The 25,086-nt window shown below is 42.2% G+C and overlaps 1 protein-coding gene and 1 long non-coding RNA gene across 5 annotated transcripts; one reads left to right on the top strand and one right to left on the bottom strand.

Moving 5' to 3' along the window:
- The first annotated feature begins 1,878 nt into the window (after positions 1-1,878).
- Positions 1,879-10,541, top strand: epm2a (EPM2A glucan phosphatase, laforin). Its single transcript, XM_030405184.1, is given in 5 exon segments — positions 1,879-2,337; positions 3,474-3,648; positions 7,391-7,635; positions 8,380-8,618; positions 8,620-10,541. Coding segments are annotated over 5 exon segments (951 nt in total). The 5' UTR covers positions 1,879-2,090; the 3' UTR covers positions 8,665-10,541.
- On the bottom strand, positions 6,402-24,756 carry LOC115574004 (uncharacterized). Of its 4 annotated transcripts, XR_003982402.1 has the most exons (5): positions 15,181-24,756; positions 13,310-13,418; positions 12,327-12,367; positions 12,151-12,200; positions 6,402-8,743 (listed from the first exon to the last, which is right to left on the bottom strand). It is a non-coding gene; the product is annotated as an uncharacterized LOC115574004 (long non-coding RNA). The 4 variants fall into 4 exon arrangements; XR_003982401.1 differs by having other exon boundaries at positions 12,151-12,367; XR_003982403.1 differs by lacking the exon at positions 12,327-12,367.
- Positions 24,757-25,086: the final 330 nt, after the last annotated feature.

Genomic DNA, 25,086 nt, shown 5'->3' with positions numbered 1-25,086 from the left:
CTCTCACATGCCTCCACGGAATGACGCTGGTACTGGGGGCCAAAATATCGTCTCTGATACGGAATTGCTGTGTGTAAGCAGCAAATGTTACTACACAGACACAAACAAACCGTTAGCCTGTGGCTACAGCCAGCTGCTAACTTCACCTCCCAGATAACAGGTTGGGCTTTCGGTTCCATATATAAAGGGACATATTTCTAACTATTCGGTTTCAGACGTAAGGACCGTGGAAAATGCGCATTCTGTAACTCAGTGTTACACAGTGGTGGACTAAGTTACATGTCTGCAGCTAACACTACTTTGCACGTTAGGTCACTCCGAGCCCTCGTGATCTCATATGATTTTCAAATCAAGCTCTAAACATGACCTGTAATGTTTTCTTACCTGGTTAGTAGGAAATGAACCATGTCAGCATCTGTTTTTAATCCCAATTTGTCATGACTGTAGATCTGTTTGTTGTGTTCTTGTCTGGTTTTGTCTTGTGGTTTCTTGTATTTGATTTCCATGTCTTTGTATCTTGTCTTGTGTCTTGATTTTCCATGCCCTCATGTGTCCTTTAAGTTCTCCTGTGTATTTTCCTTATGTTCTTCCCTCTGGCTCCCTCTGTCTATTGTGGTGTTCCCTTCATGTTCTCATGTGCTCCTCCCCTTCATTATCTCACCTGTTGGTCCACCTCACCTGTTCCTCGTCTTGTCATCAGTGTCTGTGTATTTAGTCTCTGTGTTCCCTTCACTCCTTGTCTGGTCATTGTAATTGTCAGCCTCTGTCTCGTCCATGCTCCCATTCATGTCTCGTCCATGCTCCCATTCATGTGCCTGCTCCTGGTTCCCCACGGTATATGTTTTGAGTTTTGCATTCTGCATTTTTGATTTGAACTTTGGTTTTGATTTGTACTTTGCTATTTGGTTTGTACTTTGCCCAATTTTTGGTTGCTACTTTGCCTCTCGTCCTTGTTTTGTCTGCTTTTGGCTTTTTTGTACCCAGCTTTTGTAAAATAAAAGCTCGCCTTTTGTTTCGCCTAGGCTTGCCTCTTGTGTGTAACTGCATTTGGGTCCACCTTCCCCTTATCCTTAGTCTTCCCTTTAACCCCCTGCGTGACACACTTTAAGTTGAAGCTACCTCCATGAGTCGAACGTGTGTCCGATTTTTATTCGGGTGCCAGCCTAGCTTGGGTCCTAATTTAGTCCGACTCACAACATGCCGCTGATAAAAACCTTTGTTTTCTTCTTAATATGACTTTTTAGTGGACTTGGTGTGGTGGTGGATCATTTGCTGGCCGAAGCAGAATCTATCACTACCCAAACACTAGTTTGGGTTCACCGCGCTTGTCTTCTTCCTATATCCAAGTCGAAAGCTGTCAAGGATGTGCATTCGGGAGAGAGCCTATGTTACCACTGCCCTATGTTCCCACATTTATAAGGTTTTTTTTTTTTTTCCAAAATTAGGCACGATGTTCCCACATTTCCTTTTTCATAAATTTACCCTAACCCTAATCAATTACTCATTCATTTGTTTACTATAAAGTGCTTCCAAAAAATCTTGTGGGAAGATTACATTTAAGGGAAATGTAGGAACACAAGACCTAATTTTGAAAATGTGCAAGAAATGTGGGAACATAGGTCTGACCCCGCACAATTCAGCGTCATCTGACGTCACGTTCGCAGGACTGCGTGGGAAAGTGGGACCACGAATTGCACTACATTATGCATCACACAGCCTGTTCAAGGCAATGGAGAGATACGTGGGTGGGCCCTTTCTTTTTGGTTTTGAGCACTTCATCGCCCGTTAGCATTAAATACAACTTAAAATGCATGTTTTTGTTTGTTTGTTTTGCACAAATCCTGCCCCAAGTTCCCAAGTATTTACAGCGTTGTGTAGCGCGCACTCTGGCGTGCCAGGTGAGCAGTGCACCATATTCTGACAGAGTGGGACCTCTTGTTGTTTTGTCCCGTCCTTGCTGTGATTATTTTTAGCCGGCACCGAACAGCCTATTGGCCTCAACGGACTTCATACATGAGCTTTAATATTGGTTGTAATAACCCAGGCCTGGTATAGCAAACTACTGACAACGTATCTTAAGATTTGGGACAATGTTATTCAGATTCGGTGTCGTTCTCATTCCGGAGTCTTCGGACGTGGAGGTGTTTGTGCTCGGCTCCCGTGCAGAAATGGGCCACTGGGACTCGAGCCGAGCCGTGCAGATGAAAGCCTCACAGAAGCTCCCGTCGCCGCACGAACCGTGTCTGTGGGTCGGCGACGTGCAGCTGGCGGAGCCGGTCAGAGAACCGATATGGTTCAAGTTCGTCAAAAGGCTCGGAGGCTCTTTCATATGGGAAGGTACACACGTCAGCGCTACGTCATATATCTTCTGTATGTGGACGTCACACATATTTAACGTCGAAGATAACATATATTTGCAGGCAAAATAAGAAAACACCTCCGCCATGTTTGGTTTATTTTATGTAATGTGTCGTTTCCGCCACGTGATGGCGGTAAAGTGACGCTCGGCATTTGACCACGTGCACTGGTGTAAGGATGTCAGTGCACCTGTTGGCCTCTACCTGGATTGAATTGTGTTCATATCAATTAAAGAAGTTAAGCAAAATACTTTCCAACTGAACATCAAGTTTAATTAGGAAGGATTAGAAATAATAGTATCTTAAATGTAAATTGTCTCCACCACTGCAAAAGAAGAGACACATTTTCTTCTTCTGTGTCTCAAGCTCAAGAGTATTTCCCTTTTTTTTTTCTTCACAAAACACCACTGTAATAAACATTTTCACAACACTATGTCATTATAGTCCTGTAACCAATGTTCTAACATTAACCGAAAGTGTTGTTATTGCATAGTGGTAATATTGTGTACGCCTTTTTATAGAGCACCCGGGAATAAGAGCCATTTTCTGTTACAATTACAATATCCATCCAAAAATAAGCTACAAGATGGAATTACAGTTGTGCATATGGTAGCAATATGTGAAACCCACATTTAACATGAGCCTGCCCGCCTACATGAACATCAGCAGCGCACAGTCCTCGATAACAGTGTGTACTGCAAGCTTTCAGGTCTGTGTAGCAGAGAATAACAGGATTACTGTCCGCAGTACTATAAAACATTACGGCTAGAAGCGAGCTAGTTAGCTAGCATTAGCTTAACATATAAGTTACTATTTTCGCACTCCAGCGTCTGACACTTTAAGATTACATTCTAGTCGTGTTTGTAGTTGAAATGCACACCATAGATAATTACTAGAACAACTTTAATGCATTAAATATAGACATAGAAAGTGCAATGTAGCTCGCATGCGCCCACCTCCAGCTCAGGAGTGATGCCTTGTGGCCCAAAAACACACTACAGGCAACAGCTGCCTGCATTTGTTAAGGACAGAAATCTTTTTACAAGAGGGCATTAAACATTGTTTTGTTTTTTTTTCATCATTAACCTGCAGTGAGGTCGTCTTCTTTGTCACCAGGTAGCGGACCGAGCCATGACAGATGCTGCTCATACGATGACAGGAACGTGGTGGATGGGGTGTACTGCCACCCGATTGGTCACTGGATAGAGGAAACGGGACACACGGACGAGATGAAACACACCACCAGTTTTTACTTCGGTGTGGCTGGTCAGAAGGCCATGCATTTCTCCAGGTAATGCGGTGCAATAAAATAAAAGCCATCTGCTTCATGTTGTCTTTTTGCAAAGAGAGTAAAACATGACAGTTTCACTTAAAGGTGCAATACGTACGATTTACACCAAAATGTGAAGAAATAACAGCTTTGGCATTATGACATCTATGTATTGTTTTGCAGAGATATCCACGGAAGTTTACATGCTAATTGGTCAGCCCCAGCCTGTCCTGGTCCAAAGCTCCTGTGCTAGCAGTATACTGCTCACTGCTCCGAGATCCCAGTCCCAGCCGCTAGATGCAAGGCTAACTGAGCGAACTGAGCTAACTGCAGCTACAGTTAGCAGAATTTAGCAGTTACTCTAGTAGAAATATGCTGCCCCCATTTTTGTTTTGAGTATGAAATTGACTTGTGGCCAGTTCTTACATATTGCACCTTTTTAAAAGGCGTCCTGAATTTAAAAAATGAGATATGGGCAGCATGGATGGGATAAGGACTCTATCTTGCAACCTCAATGTGAAGGTATTTTTGATTAATTTGATGTTTTATAACCGAAAATCTGGTCCAAGGAAACATGACACCCATAGAATCTTGCACTGAGTGCAGTAGGTCTTCTCAATTAACTACTGGCAAGTAAGCAACTAAAACATATACTTCACAGTGTCAAACTATTCTATTTTAACTATCTGTTTTTTGGTTTTCAGTCGTTTGGATGTTCACACATCGTCTACCTGACATCAGACATTCCTGAAGCAAACTGTCAAAGTTCTCATCTTGTAACCAGAGATCCATGGTGTCACTCCCGCTGTAATGTAACGTGACACTTGTTGAGAGCTTCCAGCCTTTCTGATGTGAAAAAATTCAATAATAGTAAAAAAATTAATGAGGTTCCCCTGGGGCCAATCAATTTCCATGCTGAACTGTGATTGTTTCTTAAATGACACTAAGTATCCCATTAGCTCCTCTTCTCTTACCTCCCTCGCTGTTTTCAAACCAACAGTCAATCTTCATAAGGCTTCGCTCTGTTCAGTTTTGAATTCTGCTCTGTTCTGACGATAGATCCATCAGAGAATATTCTTCGTCAGGACTTCTGTGTCCTGCAAATAGTGCGGGGCAGTCGTGTCACATTGCCCCTTTGTTGATGAAAGTCTCATAATGTTACCTTCGTCTCTCGCAGGGCAGACAAAAGCCTCGGTCACCCTCTCATGCCTGACCGCTCCTTTTGTTTTTTAACCTTGCTCCCTCCCGTTTAATTATAATTGCTGTCTGTCACTTGAAAATGACCGTCCTTTCAAAAAGCAGACCACTCGCAGTCGTATCGCCACAGTCTCAACCATGTTAGTATCTCAGTGAAAAGGAGACGGCATCGGTCAGAATTCACTTTTGTTTTTAAGCCAACATATGACAAGTTACTTTCTCTATGAAAGAGCTCGTCATTGTCCTTTAGTACCAATCTCTGTCCTATTCACAAGACATTTACGAAGAGAGACTGAGTTGTTTGTACCGTAACAGCACAGTCGTTTACACCCTTTGCTCTCCCTTAGCTACATGATTAGGATCCTGCATTTAGAACACAAGACAAAATGAGAGCATCAAAATCGATCTTGAATATCTGGTTTTCATCACTGTTGGAAGCCCCAAAAAAGTAACTGAACAAATATACCCTCAATTCAACCTACAGTACCCAAGCATGATCCACCTTCTGTAAGCCATACACTCAGTGCCATGGTGCACCAGACCCGGCAGAAATTAGCCCGGGACCCCTGAGGCAGTGAGCGCATAACTTGCATAAGAATGAGTCGGCTTGGCTGGTGCCATCAGGTTTTAATTTGTGTCCGAAGACCTTACAAGGCTTATGTCAAGGACCTGTGTTCAGTAGGAAGCTCCGTGCCCTTCTATCGCGCCTATTAATAGCTTTTTAAATTAGTCTTCCAGACCTTGCATCCGTGTAGCCCCGAGTATCATACACAGTCACCTCTGCAGTAACTCATTACATGATTCAAAGGGACTTTAACTCACTGTCTAGCAGGTGCCTCGTCTCTCGTGCTCGTATTCAGAGAGGAGGAGGCCTAGGGGGTTGTATAGCCATTTTGTAATGGGTTTTTTCATTACTGTTGAAGTGAGCAAGTGAGGTATTTGAACATGTCGAAATGTTTGTTTTTCATTTATGAGTCAATTTGTATTAGGGCATTCGGGGAGCTTTTCAGGCGATACCGATAACCTGTAGTTTATGCACACCCGAGGGGTAAGAAAGGCTACGATTTAGGAGCAGATGGATGATTTAATGTTCCACAGCTCAAGATGTGTTGATTTAAAACTAAAAATGTTTTCCCTCCTCTCTGAGCCCCTCTGAACAGTAAGGGAACACATGTAATGGGATATGATAATAGAATACCAAAAAAAGGTAACTGTATTTTAGTTTCAAATAAAGATGTCAGACTATGGTTTTAAAGTAACCCTCCCTTTGCTTTTGATACAGTTTAACAACAGAGTGCTGCGCCTGTTGTTCTTCTTTTTCTTCTTCTCTGTGTTTATTGGTATTACCTTTAAAGGTGCATACCACCTCCTACTGAAATATATTGCAGTGTGTGGATGCCAGTCTCGTTAAGTCAATGAAAGCAATTTCAGTTCCGAACTTTGCATCACTGGCTCTGTGTATTTGGCAACATTGCCTTTATCACCAATAATAATATAGCCGATAATTTATCAGCCCAATATGTATCCCTAAAATCATCTTGGAAGACCTAAACATTGACACAGAGACAAAACAGACATCTGTTTCAAAAGTTAACATGTATTGTTTAATCTTCAGGTTAAATGACCATTTATGAGAAGAGTTAAATAAAAACAAGAAAACCAGAAAACTAGATGGTAATGCGAGTCAAACTGTTAGTCACAAAGGATAGATGATGAAAAAAAATGTGAAAAAGTTGTGCAGCTCACCATTTCAGTTGCAAGTCCATTAAGTCCATCAATTAGATTGATACTGTCTGTGAGTGTAAGATAAAAAACAAGCGTATGATCTTCTTTGGCTACAAAGGGCAGGTGATTCACAGACAGCACAGTTGTTTTTATGTTAAATCAAAGAAAGACAGAGGTCATCTGATAACAGCATGTCCAGACTTTCATTGGAGCACCACTCTGGGACGACGCAGATTAACAGCATCCTTCCTCCCTTTTATGTGTCACCTCCTCTGGTTGTAGACTTCGTGCATGCTAATGAGGACTAAATGGAGTCTGGCTCGGAACACAGTGGTCAGGAAGAAAATTAGCGGGACGAGAGGTCAATAAAAAAAATCACTGCTATGAGGAATGAAACAGAGGGAGGGGTGAAACCTTTTTGCTTTTCAGTGATCCGCTGAGGTCAGCTTGCTCTTGATCTGTCAGTAAAACGTATCATTTTGCCCAGGAGTAACTCGAAATTCTCTGCTCCTACTTATTGCACTGGCCAGCAGTATTTCTGTCTGCCTATTTCCTTTCTTCCTTTCGGTGTCTGAGACTCTCTTCATGCCCTTAAAACCACCTCATCCGACAGTACATTCGTCATCACACTTTACTTTACTCTGCGTCTCCGCTTTGGCTCCTTTAAACCTTCATCTGAACACCGCTCTTGAAAAAGCAGATCCAGCGCGATCCTGTGCAATCCGATAATATTCACCTTTTACGTCAACTTTTAAGATTTCTCAGTCGTCGCATGGTGTTCGTGATAAAATAATGAATTAAACAAATAAATGATTAATTCATCTCTGTTGGTTGCCTCCAGGGTACTGCCACGCGTCTGGCTGGGCAGCTGCCCTCGACAGGTGGAACATGTGACTGTAAAGATGAGGCATGAATTGGGAATTACTGCAGTGATGAACTTCCAGACGGAGTGGGACGTGGTAAACAACTCCAGTGGCTGCAGGCGCAACGAAGGGGAAGCTATGACCCCAGAGACCATGATGCATTTGTACAAAGACTGCGGCCTGGCGTACGTGTGGATACCAACACCTGACATGAGCACTGAGGGTGAGGAGAAATTTTTGGACCTACATGATTAAAATTCAGTTTTAATAACAGTGTTGAATTAAGGACAGACACAGCTTGGGGCTGTTAGGGAATCAACACCTTCTTTAAAGACATTTTGACAGCACTTGTACAGCACAGTCTGAGTGCTGTGGCTTTACTCGCTGTGCCGACCTTCACATTTCTGTGTTTTTCACCTCGGGAAAGCCGATTGAACGTTCCATTCACATATTTCAAAGGTCAGGGATCAGCAAGAATGAACGCTTTTGGGAACAGTTTTTAGATCCAGATGAATGCAAGAAGTTAGCGTCAAAGTTTTCTGTGATTTTTCTGAAATAACAGCCAGCCATGAACATAACTCAGCTTCCAACTTTTCTCCTTAACCAGAATGTCATGAATGAATCATATAGTACTGTACTCATCATCAACAGAAGTACCAGAGTTGTTGTTGTTCTGACCTGAGGGGGCATTCTCATGAATTTTTCCAGTCAGGAACTTGTTTTCCAACTTTTCCGACTCCCATGTGACACATTATTGATCCACGGCTGAAAAGAATTCCAATCAGTGCACCTTTTACTTCTGTTATTAGTAATGTTTGTTAGGAACCAAAGTACCAAGCTGTTTTAGGTTAAGCTGATTTTAAAGCTTAACTTTCAGGATTAAAATTGGTTGAGTAGCACATATTGGTGGTTGTTTCATAGGATTTACATTAAGCATACTGCGTGTTGTTGTTGTCATCTTCTGCAGGTCGGGTCAGGATGCTTCCCCAGGCTGTATTCTTACTTCACGGTCTCTTGGAGAACGGTCACACCGTCTACGTTCACTGTAATGCTGGAGTCGGCCGGTCGACGGCAGCCGTGTGCGGCCTGCTCATGTACGTCCTCGGCTGGAGCCTGAGGAAGGTGCAGTACTTTGTCACAGCCAGGAGGCCAGCGGTGTACATAGACGAGGAGGCTCTAGTCCGGGCTCAGGCGGACTTCCTCCAGAAAGTTTGGACAACTGCGATCGTCCATCTCTTCCCAAGAGACATGAGAGTGGAAAGCTCCCCTTGACTGGACTTTTAGTGATGATTCCTGATGTCAGTGTGAAAGGTGCCAGAAGGTGACATAACCTATAGCGAGAAAATTAACTTTGTTTAACTTAAAGCTTATGTACGTAAATGACCCACTTCAGCTGAGTAACTTTCAAGTCTTGTTGATGCCCACGTATCTGGAGAGAGCACTGCATTAATCCTACTGTGACGTGTTAGCTTTCAACTTCATGAATTACGCTGTGCCATTTAGCTTGTGCAGCTGCAAAGTAGTCGTGTGAAAGGCTGTTTTGGAAAGACCTTTTTTCTTTCAGCCTTCTATTTTTGTGAACAATCAGCTAATAGATTTGACATTTTCAGAACTTTTAGCCCCAAAGTGTTGAAGAGCAATGAATGAGAGGAACAAACAGCAAACAAACATATTAGAAAGTGAATTTAACAAGGCCAGAGACGTTCATGCAGGGAGAGATTTCACTTTTCAAGGTGAGAGGGAGGCAGGTCGCAAACAATGCTGCTCACCTCCAATGTGCCACACTCCTCAGTACAGGATTACGCCACGGTTTGTTATTGCATGATTGTGAATCCGGTTTTTTTTTTTTTTTTCATTTCAGAAGAAAAAATTATCTTTTCTTCCTTCCTCTTCTTTTGGAGGAAGGTCTTAATGCTGCATGAAAAGAGCACTCCTTGCCAAAGCAACAAATCAATTCCAAAAACCAAAAAAACCCCAAAACGACATAGTCTCTCCCTCTCTGTTTGTGATGCATTCAGCACCAAGATGTCGAAGAACACGGCTCCGCCCCAGCTCTCTCTGAGAGCTTGATAGCATTTCATCTGTATTTATTTGTCCGACAGATGCTATTCCGACCTGTCTCCTAAATAACAAAACATTTCTGCCAGACCATTTTAATGCATACATAATAAGTCATTATTGGAATACTGTTTGTTGTCGATTTTGAACTCCTGCCTGGACTCATACTGATGACATATTGCTTTCTTGAGATACAGTGTTTGTGTTGCCTGTGCCTGATTTCTGTAAGTTTGTGGGAGAGAAGAAGATTTGTTTTCCTCTTATACCCTCTCATTACTTTTTCACTGAGTCCCTTCAGAAAGCAGCACCATATGAGGGAGTCAATGGAGAAAGGGTGGGCGGTAAACTATGCATCTGCGCTATCATTACAGATTTTTCAAACGTTCTAAAAATATTCACAAAAACTGAATACAAAATGAGTGAAATGCTTTTTTTTATTTTTTATTTTTTTTTTACTGAAGCAGAGTGTGTTAGAGGAAAACGATGTGTGTATACAGTACCGTATGTGCGTGGGCACTGTCGCTTACTGGATGCCAATGTAATTGGTAAACATGTTGCATTTGTTCCACTGGGTTATTGTCAGTGATTGACGCTATAACGTGTTTGTAGTCCACATGAGTTCCAGGACGTGCCAATCACCTCCACCAGTTCCCCCCAGATCCTTGCATTCCAATTAGACTAAGAATTACAGAGCATTTGTAACTGTCAAAGAGACGGCTTTTTATGTTGTAGAACATTGATTCCATGAAGAATCCACAAGTATATCTAAAGTTACATTAATCCTGAATGTGTTCAGGGGAAACACTGTGCACCTGTGTTGTAACCACTGTTTTGGCGTGCAATGTCCCCGCAAGCCATCAGCTTGTATTTATTCCCTCTGCTCTTTCATTTTATGGACTAATTCATTCTGCTGCTTAAGGCGTCACAGGCCCCATTGTTTAAGTTTGCTTCTGCAGCACACATTCTCCTTCATCTGTTAATGGATCCATCAACTGAGACTGAATTTCTTTTCCCCTTCTCTTTTAAGTAAATAAATATCTTGGATCTTTTTCCATTAGCAAACTGTTTTAACCACTGACATGATCTGTGTTTGATGTTAAATCAGAGTCAGGTCCATTAGCAGATAAAAGGATGGATAAAGTAAACACAAAGTTAATTGAATTTTAAATGAAATAACACAAAATAATTGCGGAATTTTAATTACGGAGCTTCTGTCAGTCACTGCTCAATAACTGGCAACATCCCGAAAAGTTTACGACAATGTTTACTCAAGCTTCCCGTTCACTCCTTCTGGAATGGGAAGGCGGCAAGCAAGATTCAAATTAACATGAATAAAACTTAATAACAACACCCTACCTCATCTGTGAACATTGTGCCTGAGTCAGATCAGGTAGATTTTCAGCAGCAGTGGTGGTCGTTGATTGGTGTATACACCAACAGCAAAACGAGTTTGAGGGCAGGAACATTTGTGTTTATTTGTGTTAATAACACAGTGTTTATCTGCCCCAAACCGAGATTGTTATTTTATGCACCAGTCCTAAAATAACATAAGCAAGCAATTCAGGACAACTCTCTGTGTCGGCATTGTAGAACAGAAACACCTGAAACCAGAGTTTGGCTCCGCTGATCCCTGCTACAGTCAGGTTGATTAACAGGAGTGAAGATAAAGCCACTTTGTTAATTCCTAATGTTTAAAGTGATCTCTGAGCTCTCCTCCCATCAGGCAGATCAGAATCAGGTCTGTGTCTAATCCAGAATCTCCAGCCGGCTTAAAGCAGCTGAGTAGATGTTTTGATAGAGCGCCCCCTAGTGGCACAAGTTGCATTTTTAGACATTTAAGAGGAACATCCTTTGGAGCGTGTGATTCAGTCACACCATCTAAGCAGAGGGGGCTAGTGGTCACACTGAATTTGTACGAAAGGTGGACAGAAAAAATCATTTTGACAGTATCTGAATACATTCTGTCATTCATACCCAGAGGTGTGGATTATACTTGAATAAAGACATTGATCATGTAGTCCTCAGTTTGCACCTCCTATATATAAAATACCCAAATTAACATAAGACGGTCACCTATTGTTGATTACAATAACTTAATACTACCGGAGCGATGCTTTTGATTACCATAACCATGTTTTGGTCCAAAGAAAGCAGTTCCTTATTGAATTTCAAATCCTTTTCAACTTGCGTTTGGCGTGTAAAACATTGGAAACGCAGGAAATAGACTGACCCGCTGAACTGAGATTAGAGATGCCATAACTCAACATTTTCATTCACTAATCAAAATCCTTGCTAATCCTTGCTTGGCTGTTAAAGAAACCCCTGCAAGCCAGAGCGAGGCATGCATGTGGGCAGAGGAGGCTCTTTTTGTTTTGATTCAGTTCAGTACAAGTTCATGACTGTGCCACCGCCTGATATCAAACAAAATACCAGAGCTGTGCCCAGGATTTACTGGCAAGCTTCCAAAAAAACCCCCAAACATCAACAATTTGTCTCGAATGGAAAATCTGGCCAGCTGTGAAGATTGCGTCCCTGTATTGTTAGCAGTGGGAATAACGCCCGTCGGTCTATCAAAGGCAGCATTTACCCCGGACATCCATCTGCATCCCTGATGGCCTCGGGATCAGCTCTCTGGACAGGGGACGTGACAAACAGGTGCAGAATGTTATTAAAGATCTACCTGAGATGAAGATGCTGCAGACTGCAGGCCAATCCGCTGATATTAACCCTCTGGAAAATACAAACACAAGGGAAAAGAGTCAGTTCATATCATCATAAAAAACTGTCCATCAGCTTCCGTTTTAGGATTTACTACGGTACATGACAGCTATACTTCGTTTTGCTTGTACTACTTACTACTCAAGTCCCAGGTGTCTCCATGTCACTGCCGGTGTTGCCTGCATATGATTGAGAGACATCACTTGTGCAGTGCAGACTTATTTTTTGTTCTGGTATGAACTGCAGAGTTTTTGAGATAATTTGAATTTTTCTCTCAGTAGAAGTAATGACCCAGCTACTCAAGACCAGTATTGGTTAAGTTACTCAGGAAGTGTAATAAGCTGCTCTTTTGTTATTACTTCATTAAAAAGCACCAGATGCTTCAGTATTTTACACGTCTACGAATTCATCTGGTTAACACTGTGAAATAGTATACGAAGTCTAATATTATTACCGATTCCCTTACACTACTTATTCCTTGGAAATTTTGCACGGTTTTGCACAAAGCGTGCATCTTCCCTCTGCGTGGGTGAGGATTGTCAAACTGTGCACGGTGGAGTTCATATGATTTTAAATTCTGGCTATATTTATTCTCAACCGTCAATTCCAACAGCAGTTTTATCACAAAGCTTTTTTTTCAGTCTGACTCCACATCTTGCCAAGGCTCATTTAATGCCCCCCCCCCCCGCTTTATTTTGCATATCTGTGAGATGGATGAGCAGAGCTATTTAAAGTCAGCGTGACGCCCTCACCAGAGACACTTTATTTGTTTACTTTCTGTATCAGATATTATTATCTAAACACACAGCCAGCCAGCCGGCCGGCCGGTCTATTTCAGCTCTGAAGAGTGAATTGTGTTTTGTCCAATCAGCCTTTGGCCCTCAAAAACGCACGATTGTTTGAACTCTGCCCTCTGAAACGTTTACCATTCGTCTTCCACGCAGCTCCATTAAATTGACCAGACCGCGCTGGTGCGTACATTCATCAAAGAAAGGGGTAAAGCTGTTTCACCTGCGCAGGACGAACCCGCGCAGACGGAGAGCTAAAAAGGATTTATATTCATCACATCAGTCTGAGCACCCCTGGTTAATTTACTTAATAGATTCCGAGTCGAGCCGCACCTTTTGCACGGCCTGGGCTCGCTGTGCGCCCTAAAGAAATATCCAGCGATGAAGACAGTGCTCTTGACTTTGCTCCCGGGCAGAACTCCAGCCACTCTGGCAGGTACGACTGCAGAAGGAAAAAGTGAAGATATGAGGTTTTGACCAAACAGTTCCAGATTTACAGGCTTATTTTACCGTGTGTGTTTCAGTAGCTTGCACCAGCTGCCAGAGGACATGAGTTTTATCCACGCAGTTAAAGAACGTATGAAAATAAAGCATTTGTTACTGAAATCCAGCAGGTGCAGTGCAACATTGATTTGTAATAACAATATTTGAGATGGCGGGACGTAGACTGACTGTGTGAGGCTCGGATAGCGTGTTTTTTTTTTTGTTTATGTGCACACTGTGCAAAAATATGACATCTGTTCCTCCACACACACACACCAGGGACTAGACTTTATTGACATGCATTCGGCGTAGACACGGACAGCATCATTTTCTAACAAGGTAAAGTGATCTCCACACTCCCACTGCCACTGTAGTGGTTCAGGAGAGGAGAATGCTCTTGCAGAGAGGCCAGAGCCTGTCGAGCGACTTAAAGTTTATCCACGTGCTGAGACCAAGATTTGGCGATAGGAACCGTCAGAAAGTCTGCTGGAAGTGTTTTATGTTCTGTTATAAATAACGGACCCTCTTGCGGTTTTTCATTATAGGCCTTCAAGCATTCTGTTCGCTGGGTAGTCACTTTTTAAAATTTATTTTTTTAATATATTGTATGAGGATTTGAGAGTCAAGGAGAGGGAGCCGTCACAACATCCGCCAGAGCCAGTTCAGGGGATTATCCAAGCGGCCAACATCTGCTAAGCTGGTCTATTGGCCGACTGAACTTTAATGCATTATTTGCAGACTGAGTCATTCCACAAGCAGCTAGCGGCAGTGCCCTACTGATATTCAATAATATCCAGCCTTTGTCCCTGAGGGGCCATAACAATGACTCCACTGATGTATGCAGACGTGATATTTCTCCCGCAGACTGTGTGAATACAATCACAACATTGTTTGCTGCTGTAACAAGTGTTCTGTGCTCTCGGTTAATGTCTGCTGGTGGGCTTCTGCATTTCCTTTTTCATCAGGAACCTTATTGATACTGTTGTGAAGGATGCGACGCCGCCTCTTCCATTATGGTTTTTCTACAATTACAAGACAATTCGTCATTATACAACACGGGGCTGGATAGCAAAATAAAGTTTGTAAACCCCTTCATGCACAAATATCTATATATAACCACAGTGTGCATCTTTTTTTATGTAAACAGTGTAGTTGGAGACTACTTTTCTTATCTTTACAATAAAACTCACTTTCTGACTCTAAAATACACTCACGGTTGGAGTCCAAAAAATCAGAGGTGAAACAGCAGGTCTTCCATCCAAAAGGTGTTTATTCCCAAAAACAGATCACGCGTACATGAGTCACCCCGAGGCAAACTGAGATCTCTCACCAATTCTCCAGCTTATATACCTGTGGTCCAGGGGGTCCACACCCCCCTGGACCATCCTTTTACCTTTATGATCATCCGGGGCTTGCCACTTATTACGCTCATTCTTGGATGTGTTCTTAAGAGCCTACAGATGTCTTACTCAGGCCCCTTCTTTTCTGTGGCCTTGGGTGAGCTGTGACAACACCTGCTGCTCATTTATTTCAACATTGTGATTATAAAAGGCTGCTTCTAACATTGGTCTTTATCAGGCTCAAGCTGGATGTTAGAGCTCAGCTGGGACTGAGAGGGATATTCCAAAATCTATTCACATGCATGATCATGACCCAGTTTCTTATCTGCCACCACAACAGCATCTTCATATCAAGAATTCAGACATCTGGGAAACACCTACCATCAACTCTGACTGTGTCTGAGCGCAGAGCATCAATGCTTTAATCACAGAGTCCATCTCGGCTCATCCCGCTGTAGTCCTGCGCTCTGTCGGCCTGGAACACGGTCCGTCTGCCCAGATGCTTGAACAAGCGTGATCCGAGATGTTGTGCTGGAGACCGGTCTCTGTGGGAACAATGGTCTCTAATTTCATGTTGTTTGGCCAGTCCACTTTCGTCCATTTACGCTTCCTGCGTCCAGACATTAGCCTTAAACCAAGATGGATTAGAAGAGACATCGGGAACAGGACAGCGCAAACCAGGCTGATGAGAGACAGCTGTGGGGGGTAAACAGAACACTGGGAACACAGGTGTGCAGAGTAGAAAGTGACAACAAGACACAAGAAAATAGCGAGCTTACTCAAAAAATTAATTCCATCACCCATTAGGCGTTTTAACTCCCTTTTTTTAAAAAAAAAAAGGTAAATACCACCTCAACTCATCATAAAAATGTATGCCCTGTGTTTGGCAGATTGTGAATAGTGGTTTTAGCCATAATAACCTAATAATAATCAACTCGAAAAAGTTTTTGCCTAATGGTCCAGAGCTCAGTCAGCTCTGGAAGTCGTTCTCATCTAATAATGCTCGTTATCGATCTGAAGAATCTTCTCTGATGAAGGTTCGCTTGGCTGGATCTGAATACAGCTTTGGCTGATAAATGTAGCCGAGAGTCAACATCTGTCACATGTGAATCTGGAGTGCGAGTTTAGACTAGGCTAATTTTGATCGCCCGTGCTCTCATTAAATGCACATCTGAAGTTATTTAAAGTAATGGCACCAGGCTGTTGCTGGACGCCAAAGAGATCCTTTAATTTTCACGACGCACCTCCGTGCAATATAGATGATTGCTGGTGGTTTGCAACCATTGCCTCAATTTATGATCCCCGAGCACTCCACTCAATTTGAACACATTACTGTTCATCACGAAGAAAGGAAGACTGGTGGGTTGAGGGAAAACGAGAAACGGATGAAGTAAGTCATTTGCTTTGACAAGCCGCCGCCACAGCAAGTCACCGTGCGATTATACCGACCGGCTTCCTGTAAAAAAATCCATTCTCGCTGTCAATACCTCTGTTGTTCTCTCCATCTTCCACATGGCCGCTGACATCGACTAGTGTCAGCGGGAGAGATTCTGATATGAACAAGGGAGGAGGGGGATACAGAGCTGTTGTGCCACAGTGAATTACAAGAGTGTCGTTGTGTCACGGGGGGGGAAAAAAACATGAGAGCGTGAGAGTTGTGTGTTGGGCTCGAAATACTGATGTTTTAATGAACACTCTGTCACGACATGTTACTACAGTCTATCAAAACCTGCAGGTCCAATGCTCTGCACAAACAACACTTAAGAGGTGGACGCTAGGTTCAGTGACCCGGGACTAATAGAGATATATCTAGGATCAATAAATTCCATCTGTTACCTGGGGCTCTGGTCTGGGGTTGTGTACAAAGTCCTGTCTGGGATCTGTGTCTCACTCTCATTTATTATCAAAGAAGTTAAGCAAACATCTGGACCCACACTGAGGATGAGGGAAACATTTGAGGAGTCACCGTATGACTGATTTTGTTTTGTTGCGTGAGCTGGAATCATCATTATTCATATAACTGAATGTAACTAATTTAAATGTTTCATTATGAGAATAATCACTCTGCGCTCCTGACAGAGTTTTTTATTTTTTTTATTTCATTGTTTTTGAGTAACTCAGTTAAATATATTTTTTTGTTCGTTATGGCGCCTTTGTTGTTTTGCGTCTGGGCCAAGAATCAGTCTATCCCTGCTTTATACAACGGTACTTTCATCAATACCTTTGACGTCTCCTTCAGATATTGCTTGTTAGAACTGCTGTTTCCAACAGTGAAATTAAATATTCGTCCTTGGCTGTTTAAGATCTGTCTCTGATTGTTAATGGAAATAGCTGACACAAATGAAATTACTTCACTCTGTTTGATTAAATCTATATTTGTTTACATTGTTAGTTCCCTGCAAAAAGCTAATAATATTATAATATTACGTATTAAGTTCTGTTCGATATAATGAAAGATTTAATAGCCACTGTTTTTCTTTTCACAAGGACAAATGGAACGTTATTAATGGACCGTAAGAGCGGTTTCGTTTGTTGTGGCCCATTAACTACAACTGTATACTTTCCTGAGACGTCTTTCTTCAAGCTGACGACGAACTCTAACAATAAGTCAACAGCAGCTCCTGACGTCCCGTGGCTTCAACTTTTGATTTGTTCAACCAACATCGTACCTGCGTTGTTCCTCTGTGTTCTAATCAAACTAAAAGGCTTTTGATTGGAATATTAATCAAAAACTGGGCGACCGGAAAATATTTTTTTTCCCCAAAAATGATTTAAGATGCAAGCTCTTAATGTGGGAGGAAGAAAGCTGCAGAGCCTTATTTCTGAGCCACCCTGCAGATTTACAGCGTAGTAAATCCGAGCTTCAGATCGCCTAAAATAGTATCATTAAAACCGTCGGTGGCGGTCTGTCGCTTCGTCTGAGGTGGATAGGCAGGTTTGACAGTTTGACAAAACAATCACTCACATGTCTATGCTCTCCAAATCATGTCTAATACTTTTATCAATTCAGTTCCTTTTTTTGTAAATCCCCTTCCCGATGCACTAATCCGTCACATTGTTCTGCGGGAACAACAGCGCTTACATGTGAAGAAAGAAATGAGATCGCTTCATCTGAAATGCGTGCGCGTCTGTACAAACTGTATCCATTTTTGTCATTCTGCTTGAACTAAACGAGAGCGGACAGGTATACATTACTCCGTGAAAGGAGCTCGTTTGAAGACGTTTTAGCACGTAATTAAGCCGGCTAGCCTTCAGAGGAGGACGGTAGAGATTGTGTGGTCATGCATGATAAGTGGGCCCGCCCGCCTGGTTTCTTTCACCGCTGCCTGAATCAGTGATGCCAGATGCCAAAGCTGACAGCTCGGTTAACATGGTAATCATGAGATCAATGAGCGCTAAATGATCCAATCAAAGACGTGCCCATCATTTTTAGCGCGACTGCAGGGAAGCGGTTGTGATACATCCAGTGGTTTTTACGCAGACTTTTCTAACATTAACTTTGGTTTGGTTTTAAATACCGTCCTCTGGCTATAAATGGTAATGGCTTCTGCCTAAAGTCCGAATTAAATGTTCCTAATGCAGAATGTGCACATGAAGCTGTCACATCTCCCCAACTTCACAGCAAAAAAATAATCAAAAAAAGGAAAACAGAATTCACAGAAGTGCTCAAGTATCACATACAAATGGGTGGTCGCATATATTCTCAGGTCAGTATGAACAGTGAGGACTTCAACTCACATGCTCCCGTGCTACTTACTTATTCTGTTTTGTTTTGATTGAGGGAAGTCTTTGTGACAGAAATTACATACTGTGCTTTTAAATCTTAATATTTTGATGATATGAAATCCTTTAATTGTAGAAATGTGTGTTATGTTTATTTTGTTTTGTTGCATATTAGTTCAGAGGTAAGTAGTTTGACATGTATGTACAGGTTTTCTACACACCTTCGGTTGTCCAAAGCCTCATACTTCCATCAGCTTTCCCTGGCTTATTATGTACAATTAATGTCGCCCTATATTGTGGAGAAACGAGATGAAGCAGGGGTATCTCAAATATGTTTGTGCACACCATACCGGATGTTAGTATTACTTTTAAGAAAAGCGTTCTTGCTCTTTTTCTATCGTCAAAAGATCAGCACAATATAACAGTAACATCAGCCACGACTCTATTAATGTTATCGACTTAATCTCTGTGCACACTTCTTCTAAAATTTTATGTTTGAGGAAACTGTGGACTTTAAAGCGCAATCCCTTGTCCCTGAATGTCCTTGTCCAATTACTAATCCCAGAGAGGGCTGCTGCACTTAAGAAAACTGATCCAACATGGCGTCCCTGATGTACAAATATGCCTGCCATGATCACAGAGACCCAGCAGGCCACTCGGGGGAGGGACGGAGGCCTGAAGTGGGTTGACAAGGGACAGAGCGTGACTCTAACCTGCTTCGTCACCCTCCTCACCCTCACACTATTTGACATGGACTCCCTGCCAGAACAGATAACATTAACTACAGAGCGGGGGAACAACCGAGCACAGATGGACTGGAGTCCAACACACACACACACACACACACACACACACACTGCTGCTGACCTCTTTTCACCACTCTGAATATTCCTATGTGGTCATATGGGAGAGTTGCTGAATAAAGTCTCTGCTTAATGAATCCTCTGTAATTATCCGAGGCAGCTTCCTCAACTGACCAAACCTTCACAATAAACATTAACAAGGTGCTGTTAGTACTGTTTTATGCTGATGTCTTACATATACTACTGTAAGCTTGGGCGTCACCGTGCTTAAAGCCGATGATGTGTATCTTATCATTTTACATGGTATTAGGGCGCTAACAAGATAATGAGTCACTCATCACAAAGCAAATGTAGATTACCCCACCAGCTAATGGACATCTCTGAACCTAATGTGATTTTCGCTTTTTCAAACCTAATACCACACTGGCTTACAGACAATTGGAATGGGGTGATTTCTCACTACACGTTTGGCAACAACGCAGCCCCCAAAATTGCTTGACGGAGATTCTAACCTGCCCAAATTGAAGTCTTTCTGGATGTTGAAAAGAGTAAAAAAGCTCCGGTGCTGTTGACGCCATTAAAAGTTCATTCGGTGTGTTTATTGTGTCTCCGGATGAATCCAAGCATCATTAATCGGATGGCCCTGTGTGTGTGTGTAGGGATAAGCAGACATATGGCTGCCAGTAGCCTGGACTGCCAGACTCATAAATCAGCAGTGACAACAGATAATGAATGCGGGCCTATCAGAGAAGATTGGTTCGCCCATCTCTATATCAGCTCTGTGAAGTGACGGTGGGATTCATATTTACAAGGGAATATGTGTTCAACATGAACATGTAAACAGGCCAGTGTCTGAAGGATGAATAAGTGAAGGCCAGGACAGAACACATATATTTCATGTGGCCTCAAAACAATATGAATTAAAGGAGAACTTGTTTTCCTTTCCTTTGGAGTTTCTGCAGAAAACTCTGCTGCTGGAGAGCCTGAAACGTTTTGTCAGTGGCTCCGCCTTTTATTCTGTGACATCACACTACGTCACCTTGTCACACATCTGCATAATCTATGCCTAGCCGCTAGTATGGCAAGTAGGAATCAGTTGAGCACAGCTGCTGTTGCTTTTAGCGGTGCTGGCTCAGGCTGATTGAGAGGACCAATCAGAGCAGAGTATATATTCAGGAGGAGGGGCTGAAAGAGACAGGAGGTACAAAATGGACAGTATGAGAAAACTTTTTGAGCTTTAAAGGGACACTATGCTGTTTTTGGAGAAGAAATTCTAACCAAGAATTTTAGGAATAAGGTCCACTGACGTCTGTTTGAAGCTAGAAAGGTGGCAGGGACCGCCACATACGCACAAAGTAAAACAGTACGACATTGTGTTGTCTTGTCCAAAATCAGTTTGTTTATTCAGTTTATTCGGTCATGAAATTGAAGAGTTTGTTTATTTAGGTTTGTTTAGGCCCAAAAAAACCTGAAGATCTTTCTGTAATGATTCAAATTTCTTCCCCAAAAACTACATAGTGCACCTTTAAGGCATGTCAACCTATTCTAGCAGTAACCTTTAATAAAAGCGGTAAAAAAATGTATCATTACCTTTTCACCTCACATATTAATACATCATTATTAATTATTAATGAATTTCCACCGCAGAAATGAGCGTACGTCTCCTTTAATTTTATGTTCTTTTAAAAAAAATGTTTTTATTTATATTTATGTCTCCTCATTTAAAACCTTATGAATGTTTAAACGACTTCATTTGGATATAAATAGCTGCAGAGAGACCGAGCTCACATCCTGCTCAGCATGTTTTGCACTCTCACCGAGTGTCCTGAATTTCTGCTCGCTCTCTCTCTTGCCTTCATTACTGCTCCTTGTCAGCACATCTGGGCCCCATAGCCAGACAGATGGAAAGTAGATGAGGCCTGTCTTTAGTCTGGGGACCAAGCCAGGTGTTCCAAAACTTACTTTCACGAATATATCGGTATGATCAACTCCCGACAGACATTAGCGGAGGCCTTTGGCAGAGCCTTAGAGGCTCCCGTGTCTGATTGGTGAGCCTCAACATGATCGCGAAAGCCTTGAGGCAATATTCAAAAGCAAATTAGTCTTGCAAAGCGGGGTAATATTATACCACCAGTTGTCATATAATGTTAAGAAAGCTGACACATTAAGTGAGGGAATGTTGGTGAAGTTCATATAGTAGTTAATGAGGCACCTGAAGAGTTTACCTTCGCTGTCAGTTCACCTGCGCCTCGGCTGGTCTGTAATGACTTTGCAAATGAAGCAGTAACAGAAAGAAGTTTGTGCTGTTGGACTTCACCTATCTGTCTTTATCTTCACAGAGAACTTTCCATTCCATTCAATGTCGATCTTTCAGCCTGAGTCTACAAGCTATCTCCTCCTCATTCCTTTACACACACACACACACGCACACACACACACACACACATGCAGATGCACAAAAAATTTCACTTGAAATCCCAACCCAAATTATCCTGTAACTCTGGGGGGCTGTGAAACTGCCAAGTTGATGGCAGGGCAGAAGGGGATTGTGGGTAATTTCATGTCACATTTCCAGCAGACTGATGCCTCTTTGGACAGATAATAGCCTACAGCTCCCAGTGACAGAAAAGGCAAAGTCACAGCGAACCCGGTCTTCAAATACTCTACTTTCCCCCCCATTTCCTTGAAATGATTCCATGTATTATTTCTGAGGGGTGTCGGCAATTTTTCCACATAATTTGCACAGGCATATGGAAATTGCTTATCCCTCAGAATATTGGCATTATTGGCTTCCTCCAGTCTCTCGGCGTTCCCTTAACATACACTGTGACATGGATAACTTAGACAACACACTCATCTTTGCACTTGTTCCTCCATTAATTGGACAGAATGACTTTTACTTTTGTCGCTGCTATTTTCTTTTTATTCTTTATTGTGATGTATTGATGCTAGGTACAAGCCTGTGTGTCCAAAAACATATGGAGAAGTTAACCACGACTCCCAACAAAAAAACATTATACACTTAGACTCTGTTCGGTGCTGCTATTAATTAAACCAATATAAATCGGTTCACTGTCAGATTTTGTTTTAATTTTGGATGGATTTGAAAAGAAGTGTCTGTGTTTTTAGAAGTCTCCAACCTTTGATTTGCACTTCTGACAGGCTTCGTCTTCTACAAATGGTTTATAAAACGCACACAGACCAAAGCACCCACTGTTCTTTTAGCCAGAACTTTAGTATTCAATGAAAGAGCCAGCTCATTGTGATACAACTCACAGGACACCATCAAAGCAAAGGAGTAGCTGCACTGAGTGCAAAGCCGGCTGTAATGAGACGGAAAAGTTGGGTCTAATTACGAATAATGATCTCCGTGGGTTGTTTCTCTACAGGCCATCTTGGCTACTGACATCACAAATCTCATCACAAGTTAATATTGTCTTGTTTTAAATGTGTTAAATTTCAATTTGACATTGAGTCAAGTGCACAAAAAAAAAGGAAATGTATCCAATACAAAATCTAAATGTCCGTAACTGCTTGTTAAAGCTGCAATATGTAAGAACTGACCACCTCCAGAATTAATACTCCAAACAAACAAATAGTGGGCAGTATATCACCAAGACAACCACTATCTACTGCTGACTGTACCTGCACAGTTAGCTGGGTAGCAATGAAGTTAAAACTGTTGGTGTTCACCTGTCTGAAGTGGGGGCCACAAGCTCGACAGTGTGTTGAGGGAGCGAATGTTGTCTTATCAAATCCATTTGGGATCTCAGGGCTTCTGGAAACGAGTTGTATTGAGCCTTTTTATGTTTTTTCAGTTGTTCCTTTTACTTTTAAAACGAGTCTCCATCTTCTTTAGTTGTTTAGAAGAATGCTAGAAACGCTGCTTTGCTGTGAAGTTCCAGAAATGTTTTGTGAACTCTCAAAACTTCACCTGACTGTCCATCGGCATGTGGGTGAGCATATGATGACCGAATTCTCAATTTAGGACCAACTTCACCTCTAATATTAATGTGAAATAGAACATGAACTCTTTGCTGGCTGTGTATTCCACCCTCCTAACCTCACCCGTAGCTATATTTTAGCTACATATTGCTAAAAATGACAGTCTAATACATGTTATCACATTGCCAGCTGTCACAGAATGTCAATCATTGACAGAAAATTGCTGACTATTCATCTCATATATGAAACAGGGTTGCATCACCTGTTTCTCCCCTTGGTCTCTGAATAAAACTCCTCTATTTTATGATTCCACCATCCCCCTATACAGCCTCCTCTTATTCTCAGTGTCTTTCTATAGTCTTTTTGCAGATTGCTCAGGTGAGTTTGTGATCTAATCTGAGCCCCCGACTGCCTGACAATGAACGGTAGTCTTTATTCTACCACCTTCACGTTCCCTCTCATCCTGCGCCTTTATTCCTACACTACTCATCCATTTGTCTCATCATTCTTTTCCTCATCCGGTATACTTCCACCTTTTGTCCCACTTTAAAATCAGCTAGTTCTGTTATTTGGTAGACATCATACCCCTCTGCATTGCCTGGCTGGTACCGTGTCATTTAAAAAGCTCTATCTTCTAAATAAACGGATGATTTATAACGTCTATTAGTAAGGAGAGAGGAGGACTCAAAAGAAGAACACACAACCGGCGTGTTCCTCATCGACTGCCAGCGTCGACAGCGCTGCCTCATTGTTTTGTGTCTGCTGTTAATTTAGTTTGGCATCTTCACGGGTAGAAAATTGGAAAAGGTTTGGGTTCGTGCTTCAGTGGGCACAATAAATGGCGCTTCCTCGCACGCAAGCAGATGCAGTCGAAAATTAACCCCAACACCGTTTCATTCAAAACCCCACCGAACCCTCCTGACACATTGAAGCACTTTACTCTTTGGCATGAAGGTGGCTATGACATTCACAACCTCATTTTGCCAAGAAGAACACAATTGTTTTCCCTCTTGCTCACTGGGATGGAGGACAAGGAAATGATTCCAGTTAGCCCCGCCCCATGTGGGTTCAAAGTTCCTGTGCAACACCACCCTGGTACTCAGAGCTCCTAGTCTGGACCGTTAGATGCACGGCTAACCAAGCTATCTGGCTAACAGCAACTACAGTTGTATGGGTAAGGAGCTGCCTCATTTGTTTTCAGTGTGAATTTAAAAGGTGTATATAACACCTTTAAGTACAATTTACAGCTACGTGTACTTCACTTGAGTATTCCCATATTCTACTTTCTACTTCTTCTCTGCTGCATTTTGGAGGCAATGTGGTACTTTTTACACCACTACAGTCATTTGTCACCTTTAGTTACTAGTTACTTGCTGTATCAGAAATCAAACCAGCGTAATTTAAGAGTAATTTATTTTACCAATTGGATAACAAAAACACTCAGTGCGTTTACATGACACTCAAGAAAACCGAATTACTGCGTTAGTCTGACTATGATCGGATCTTTAAGATGCATGTATACACCTTTGTCTGACTAAAATCGGTCTGGATCGGATTACTCATAGTCGAATTACACCACGTAGATTATTCGATTGAAAGTCGCATCACTCCTGCATGTATACGTTTCCAGCGGATCGGATCGGATTTTGTGTTCTGCGCAGGCGCGAGATTTTTCCCCGGGGCCGTGAGCCGGAAGTAGACGGACAGCGGGGGCGGCGTCTTTCCTCCGAAATCACCGCAAGAAAGAGCGCCAGAGTGCCCCTAGTTTGGTAATTATCATGTACACCATATACGAAGTGTACAAAGATGTAGCTTC

The sequence above is a fragment of the Sparus aurata genome, chromosome 22, assembly GCF_900880675.1.
Source record: "Sparus aurata chromosome 22, fSpaAur1.1, whole genome shotgun sequence".
Classification (NCBI taxonomy): Eukaryota; Metazoa; Chordata; class Actinopteri; order Spariformes; family Sparidae; genus Sparus; species Sparus aurata.
Note: the sequence above shows the minus strand (reverse complement) of the source record. Positions and strands in the feature narration are given on the sequence as shown.